Raw genomic sequence first — 7,150 nt, forward strand, 5'->3', positions numbered from 1 at the left:
TTCACATGATTTTATGAACAACAATGTGTTCTATGAATATCATTGATAGTTCAACCATGATTTATGTACAGTTTATACTTTATTATGGTTGTTTAGCCAAAAATTTTGAGATATGCCAATGATGGATGTATCCTATGGCTTTCTGACAATTGTTTTGGATTATGTTTTAGTCTTATGTTTCAATTATGCTAGTTGAAAATTTTCAATGACTAATAATAATAAGATTGAGGAATAGCTACCAATATTGTTTTTATTATGATGCCTTTTAATAGAACGCAATACTATGCTTTTGACACATGACAGTGCAATCAAAAACAATTGCAAGTATTTCAAGGAGATGTGAACTTTTGATGCATTACTTTTAGCATTCTATTAATTATTAATCTAATATGCAAATTTAAATGTACGTGTAATGTACAAGTTAATTATTTCATAATATCAAGCGAAGGACATTGAAATATTAGTTGATACAAAATGTAAAAGTTATAAATGATAAACATACCTAGTCACAAATTTTAGCCTAAATCATTTTAATAAACATTAATATTAGTAATACCATTAAAAACTATGCATTCATTAGTTAAATAATACCAATTTAAAGGCTAACAAAAACTCAAAAATACTTAGATTGCAAATTGTCTTAGCTAATTTAATTATGAAATAGTGAAATTATTTTTTTGAGCAAAAAATAAATACTTAAATTAATTTGTAAAATCAAATATTTTTAACATTATTTGATTGATTAAAATTTTGTTAAAAAATATAAATAAAACTCACTTGACAAAACATGCCTATATCAATGAGAGGAGAGAAGTTAAAGAGAGAGAGAAAAAGAGAGAGAAAGAGATATATATATATATATATATATATATATCATTATAACTACTATAAGCACCACCAAGAGCAAGTGACAATAATCCTCAGCCTTAAAATACCAAATGATAGCTTGGTAGTCAAACTGAGGACAAGTAAACGTATCTTCACTATTAAAGATAGCTCCAAGAATTGTTCTAGTAAAGCAACACTTTGTAGATTTACTAGCATACAAGATAGCAACAGATGCTCTCCAAGAATTGTTCTAGTAAGTTTCTAGAAGGATGGCCATTCACAAGCCACTTTGTATGCTATATAAGCCCTCTCATTTTAGGAGGAAAATTCTGACACTGCCACCCCCATATAAGGGGCTTCACCCTGAGGCTTCATGGCTTTGTCAAGGCTTTTGTACAAAATTGACAGCTTGAACCCCCAGTTCAAAATCTACAACTATATAAGGACAGCACTAAGCATAGAGCAAGGCTCGAATGTTGAGTGCAAAATTGACAGATTGAACCCTCAATTCAAGACCCACAACTATATAAGTACAGCACTCAGCATAGAGCAAGGCTCAAATGCTCATCTCACAAATATATTTACACAGCGCTTCTAATCAGTGTATAGTGAAATTCAATCTGAAGTCGATGATGCAAATGTACTGTTACCGTTAATCCTTTCTTGACATCAAGCTCAAGCTCTCGCAGAGGCAAGGCAGCAAAGAAACCCTTGATGAAGTGTTTACAGGCATCCTTCCCCCTGTAAACCACTCGTTTTTCACCATGATTATTCAAACTACCTTGGGCTGCCCCATCCTTTTGATGAGGAACCACACTAGAGGCCTGAGGTAAACAAAAGCCCTGTGAAGATGGAGAGTTCATTACAACCGAAGTGGATGATTTGGATGTGCCACTAGTGACAGGTCTAGAAGATTGAATGGGCTTACGAGATGGAGACCTGCATGGAGCAGTCTTGGTCAAGGATGAAGCACGTCCAGGTGATGGAGACCTGCATGGAGCAGTCTTGGTCAAGGATGAAGCACGTCCAGGTGATGTCAAAGAATCATGCACAGCTTGGCCTTGCTTGGCTTCTTTGGATACAGGAACATGGGAAATAATTGTATCTTTGTCAAAGCGTAGCATGTAAGCCTGATTGCAGCCCTCATATAGTCTTTCACCCAGGGTGTCAATTATGTAACAAACCTCATCTTCCACTTTTAAGATGAAGAAATGATCATTCCAGCTAACAATATAGATGGCAGGTTCAGAACTCTGTTCAGGGCTACCATGAATGATCTCCTCCCAGATCTTATCAAAAGACATTGCTCCATGCAGAAAATCACAAGACTCACCAAGGCCCTCAGGTTGAAAAAACCCCACAAAAGATCTCTCAGGAACTTCCACAACAGGACGAACTTGAGACTGAAGTACCGTGTCAAGATCAAAATGTTTATCTGGAAAGCGATCTTTAAAAGCCTCATTCTCACACAGTTTCCTCCATTCTGAAGAACCTTCCCTAATTAGTGTGTCAAATTCAGCTTTGATGGGCATCCGGTTTGGATTCTGGTGCAGCCAGGCTGCTATGACAGCGACCAGAGCAGTACAAGCACTCTCACCAGATGCCCTTTCATTTCGTTGATCAATAGTTGCAAAAAACACATTGCCTGAAAGTTTCATCTGACCATCCCTGCTGAAAACATCCTTCTTTTCCCAGCTTCCAATGGCAAAACATTCATCACCAAAGTCGTATGGACTCAGAATGCCATTAGCACTGCCCTGACACTGAAACCAAGAATGTGACTTTAAGCGTGTGAACCATGATCAAAGACTGAAAATAGTATGGAACAAATTTCTCGAATTCATTAGTTTGTGAGTGCACGTATAAAAGCATAAACGCATACCAGAGGAGTAAGTGGCTCAATCGGAGACCCTGTTAACCTTCTATCAAAGTCAATATCATCTCCCCCATCTTCACCATAATCTTTGTTTAGCAATGGTTGCCCTTTCTGTTTAGGGGACCTGAAGTTCAGTTTCCTCTTCCTCCATGCCAAAATGCTTTGCATTGTGGATGGAGTCTGAATTGCAAACTCAGCCAAGGCCATGTCATCGGGCCCTCTTGAAAGATCCTCCTGTATGGGCCTGTTCCAAATAGATGCTACTTCTTCATGGACTTGTTTGTGTTCTTTGCAATGAGAGAGTGCTCCTTCAACAACAAGGTTTACCCCTACCAAAGGTCCATAAGTAGGGATATACTGATCTTCTCCAGTCCCAGTTTCCTCTTCTCCCCAATCTTCAAAATCATCAGACTCAAATGAGTCCCTGGAGTTCTCAGAACTGTTAGTGCTTTTTGGAGACAAGTCCTCTATAAAAGTGGCACCCACTAACTGCCCAAAAGCCTCCTTCTCATCATTTGACAACAAGTTATTCACATCTCCCGGGAAACCCACAGCATCAACCTCCCCAAGCTGTTGATCGTCTAAATCACAAATTACTGAGCCATTTATACACAGTGATGTGGGTGCCATGAAACATTCATACACAGAATGTTCAACTGTCCTTAGCTCCACTACTTCCACAGAGACCTGTAAAGTTATCACATACACATCAAACATTGACTTGATGACAAACACAGATGCCATTGCCCTAAACATATAGATGTATTTTTAATCTAAATTATGGAACCCATCGCAAATAAAATGAAAGGAGAGCTCACTGCAAGGGTGATTTGGCTTGCTACTCCACTGGTATACAAAACTGGAATTTTCAGAGTTTGCCTTTTGTTCATAGCTGAGGCTGCAAACTCAGCAATATTGAGTGTAGCCATCCCCAAAACTATCCGCTTTGATTTTAATCCAGCCTGCAAATACAAAGAGCCAATTCTGAGATAAGATGATATTAAAGATTAGCAATGACACAGGACCAGAAACTTAAGATACCTGGGTAACCACAAAGTAGATGTCCCAGGGCACAAAGTGGCCATTCCTTCCCATTGAAAGAACACAAACATGTGCAAACTCCTCTTCCCACTTCAGAAGAGGACCATCTTCAGGCAGTTTCTCTGCAGTCTTTGCCCTTTTGAGGCTCCTCCTGAAGCGAGACCCCAGGGTGCCCCTTGAGCCCCTCCACTTCACATGAACACCAACCTTGCCAACATTGCTGCGCGCACAGCTCACACCCAATGGGCCACCTTGCAGCTCGCTGCTTTTCCCTGATGTCACACAGGAGAGACCTTCCAGGCTGTGCACCGTAAGTTTAACCTCAAATTTCTTGGTAGGAGAGGACAGCCACGGTCGCCATTTCATCATCTTGACTATCATGATGCCAGACACAAGGACAGATGTAATTCCAGGCAAAGAGAGCACACCCAATCCCTGTACAAGTATGTCCTCAAAACCATAAAACCATGAAGAGACGTAATGGACCAGTACTGGATTTCCTCAATTCCTTGACATTCCGGTCCAACCAGCAACTTAGGCCTGTGATTCTGCTTCTTAATCCACAGACAAAGAAAGGAGCGTTCTCTGAGAGGAAATCTCTCCCATTCCTCCAAAACGCACAAGCTAAATTGAATTTTTGATTGAACGCAAAGCAAGATGAATGCCTGCAGGGATGCTACGGGTCTTTTATTGATGGAAGGAATGTTATGGCGCCCTTCTTGCCTCCAGGGATACTACGGTCTTTTATTGATGGAAGGAATGTTATGCCCCGCTTCTTCCTGATAAAGGGCCGAATGCTTCTGCAGGAGCTACATTCGGCAAGGGCAGAAGGCTTCTTCGCCCCTCTTCTTGGGTGCGCAGGGGATGTTCCCTCTTCCTCTTCTTGGGTGTGCAAGGGATGCTGCTCGTGCTGCTGCTGCTGCTGCTGCTTCTCCTTCTTCTTCTTATAGAAGAGAAGAATTCCTTTGCGAGCTCAGAATTGGACCTTAAGGCAGCGCTTATTAAAGCTCTTCTTAGAAGGAGCCTTCCCAAAAGTTTTTGAAAATAAAAAAACTCAATTTTTGGACATTCTGTGAAAATATGTAATAAAAGGGTAATAATATTTGGGCTTAGTCTTTTGGCCTCCTAGCTTAATTCTAATTCTAACTAAAATTAAATTTGAATATGATTTTACACAATTTTCCCACACATGAGTCCCCATTTCTCAAAAGTCTATTGACAAACATCATGAACTCCTACAAAGTGGTCCTCTACCTACACCCCTGGTCCCCCCCCCCCCACTCCAAAAGCCTAGGTATGGGGTAGCTACCTGGTAGGAACTCGTGGTACTATTTACACCACTAATAAATAGGAATAATAACATGGCCTTTCCCTCCACAAAAAAATTTCAAGTTACCAAGGATTGTCCCACATACAAATCCCCATTTCTCGAACTCTAGAAAGTAATGACACTATCACAAGCTCTACAATAGAGCACAACCGCATGGTCATATTTTGCACCAAGGGAGAACTAGAAGTGCCTGCCCCCCCCCCCCCCCCCCCCCCTCGAGTGGCCGAAAATTAGTTGCAACAAGCTAGGCAACGAGCAACTCTCTTATACGATGTCATGCTGTTGTCATTACTGCATGGCTAGGAGAGCACAGTTCCCCGCAATGAAAAATGATTAGAACTTCTACATCCCCTTTTAGAATGGCTACGACAAGCTAGGCACATGCAAAACTATTGTTAGTCACGATGTTGTCGCTGCTACATGGCGGAAAAACATTGAGTTAAAATGATTACAACTTCCTATGTGGATTCACCTCCCTATTGTACTCTTTGGAATATCCTCCTCCCTAGCTTACTCTTTGGGATATCCTCTTTCACATTTGGCATATGCCCCATATATTGGCATAGGGTTCCTTCAAAATTGGGACTACGGGGGCATTAAAAGTGAAACACTATATCAAAATGGGCATACTTTTTAGTTAGCCAAAGTTATCAAGATCAATATAAACTTTCATTCCATGTAAGGGAAGATAATCTGCGAATTGGATTGCTCCATGTTGGAATAATTAGTAAACCCTTGGGCTCATATACCCTTTAGCAATCTTTGCCAACCAATGCTACATTTTCTTTTATTTGCTACTCTTGCATAAAAGGGTTATTTGGTAATTTTTTGTAGTCCTCCCGACTAAGGGTTCAAGTATAGGGATAAAACGCTATTGATTTGATCAAGGCCATTAGGATTTGTTCTAATTAGTGTTGAAATGGTATAATAAGAATAGGTGCAAGACCTTGTTACAGGGTCTAGGAATTGAATTAAAGACCTTTTGGTCACCATTTGTTCAACATACCAATTGAGCTACATCCTCTCTCTCTCTCTCTCTCTCTCTCTCTCTCTCTCTCTCTCTTTTCCCTAGAGATTGGTCTTTTTGTATGTTTTCACCCAGCTAATACTTGAGATTATTATGCAATCATAGTACATTCTCATCTTTTAAAAAGTCTAGAATTTTGCCTTTTGTTTGGAGGCAGCATGGTTGAAGTTAGACTCATAAGATGTAGATCATGGGGCTATCAAGGCCCCTACTTGACTAGTGAATAATAGTGTTTTATACTTTTTTAAAGGATTTGGGCATGCCTCACTTTCTACTACATACATCATTTCATTGTCCTTTCCTTATAAGTTATGCATAGGGTATCATCATATAGAATATATGAGGGTTACTCTTGGGACAAATTTTTTGGGTTTCTCTAACAAAGTCTTCAACCTTAACAAGCATAATCTTTTATTCATGGTTTTATTTTTTAGTAATGTGACTTGAAAGTTGCAATATATCTCTATTAAATTTCTATTCACCTAACATCAACATCGATGTTAGGTAAGGGGCCCAAATTGGCAATGGTCTCCCTATTTAATTGAATGTAAGAATAAGCTTGGGTTTTCTAAAAGGACTTGTATATTTTGTCAAGTCCATGTATGATGTGCCAACACGAAGAAGCAATTCATATATTGCCTTGTAATGCAACGCTTCTCTAGATGTGCCAATTTGAAATCATTCACTACAAGCATCCTCTAGCTATTTGCTTCATTTTTTAATTAGGAAAGAATTAAGAAAGCACCTAGGTAACCTAGAAAATAGGGTACACATATTTAGTTTTCAACACATTATAAGGAGTGTGGGTTGAAGCTTCCAAGTTCTTCTCAATTTGGAAAGCACACATCCTCTTAAAGTTATTTCAACCCCAAGTTCTTGGTACATAAACCCACAAGCTTGACTAATCCATCAATCCCATGCCTCTTGTTACCTAAGGCAAGGGTCTTATGAGTATTTATTATCATACTATCTAAGGTTGAGATTACAATATAGCTAGATGAGATAATAAAAATAGTGAATATGACTTATCAACTAGATATCAACTAAT

General features: G+C 39.3%; 1 protein-coding gene across 1 annotated transcript; it reads right to left on the minus strand.

Annotated features, from left to right (window-relative positions):
• Nucleotides 1-886: 886 nt before the first annotated feature.
• LOC148017448 (uncharacterized) lies at nt 887-4,728 on the minus strand. The gene is made up of 4 exons (XM_087662883.1): nt 3,746-4,728; nt 3,523-3,666; nt 2,711-3,391; nt 887-2,591 (listed from the first exon to the last, which is right to left on the minus strand). The coding sequence occupies exons 1-4, from the start codon at nt 4,124-4,126 to the stop codon at nt 1,410-1,412; spliced, it is 2,388 nt and encodes a 795-aa protein (XP_087519009.1). The 5' UTR covers nt 4,127-4,728; the 3' UTR covers nt 887-1,409.
• Nucleotides 4,729-7,150: the final 2,422 nt, after the last annotated feature.

This window comes from Lygodium microphyllum, chromosome 22, assembly GCF_053477565.2.
Source record: "Lygodium microphyllum isolate KBCC chromosome 22, Lygodium_microphyllum_v1.1.10, whole genome shotgun sequence".
Lineage (NCBI taxonomy): Eukaryota > Viridiplantae > Streptophyta > Polypodiopsida > Schizaeales > Lygodiaceae > Lygodium > Lygodium microphyllum.

Coding starts and splice junctions, on each gene's coding strand:
- LOC148017448 (XM_087662883.1), bottom strand. CDS start 4,126: ATGATAGTCAAGATGATGAAATGGCGACCGTGGCTGTCCTCTCCTACC. Junction 3,667..3,745: donor TCTACTTTGTGGTTACCCAG/GTATCTTAAGTT, acceptor TTGTATTTGCAG/GCTGGATTAAAATCAAAGCG. Junction 3,392..3,522: donor CAAGCCAAATCACCCTTGCA/GTGAGCTCTCCT, acceptor ATAACTTTACAG/GTCTCTGTGGAAGTAGTGGA.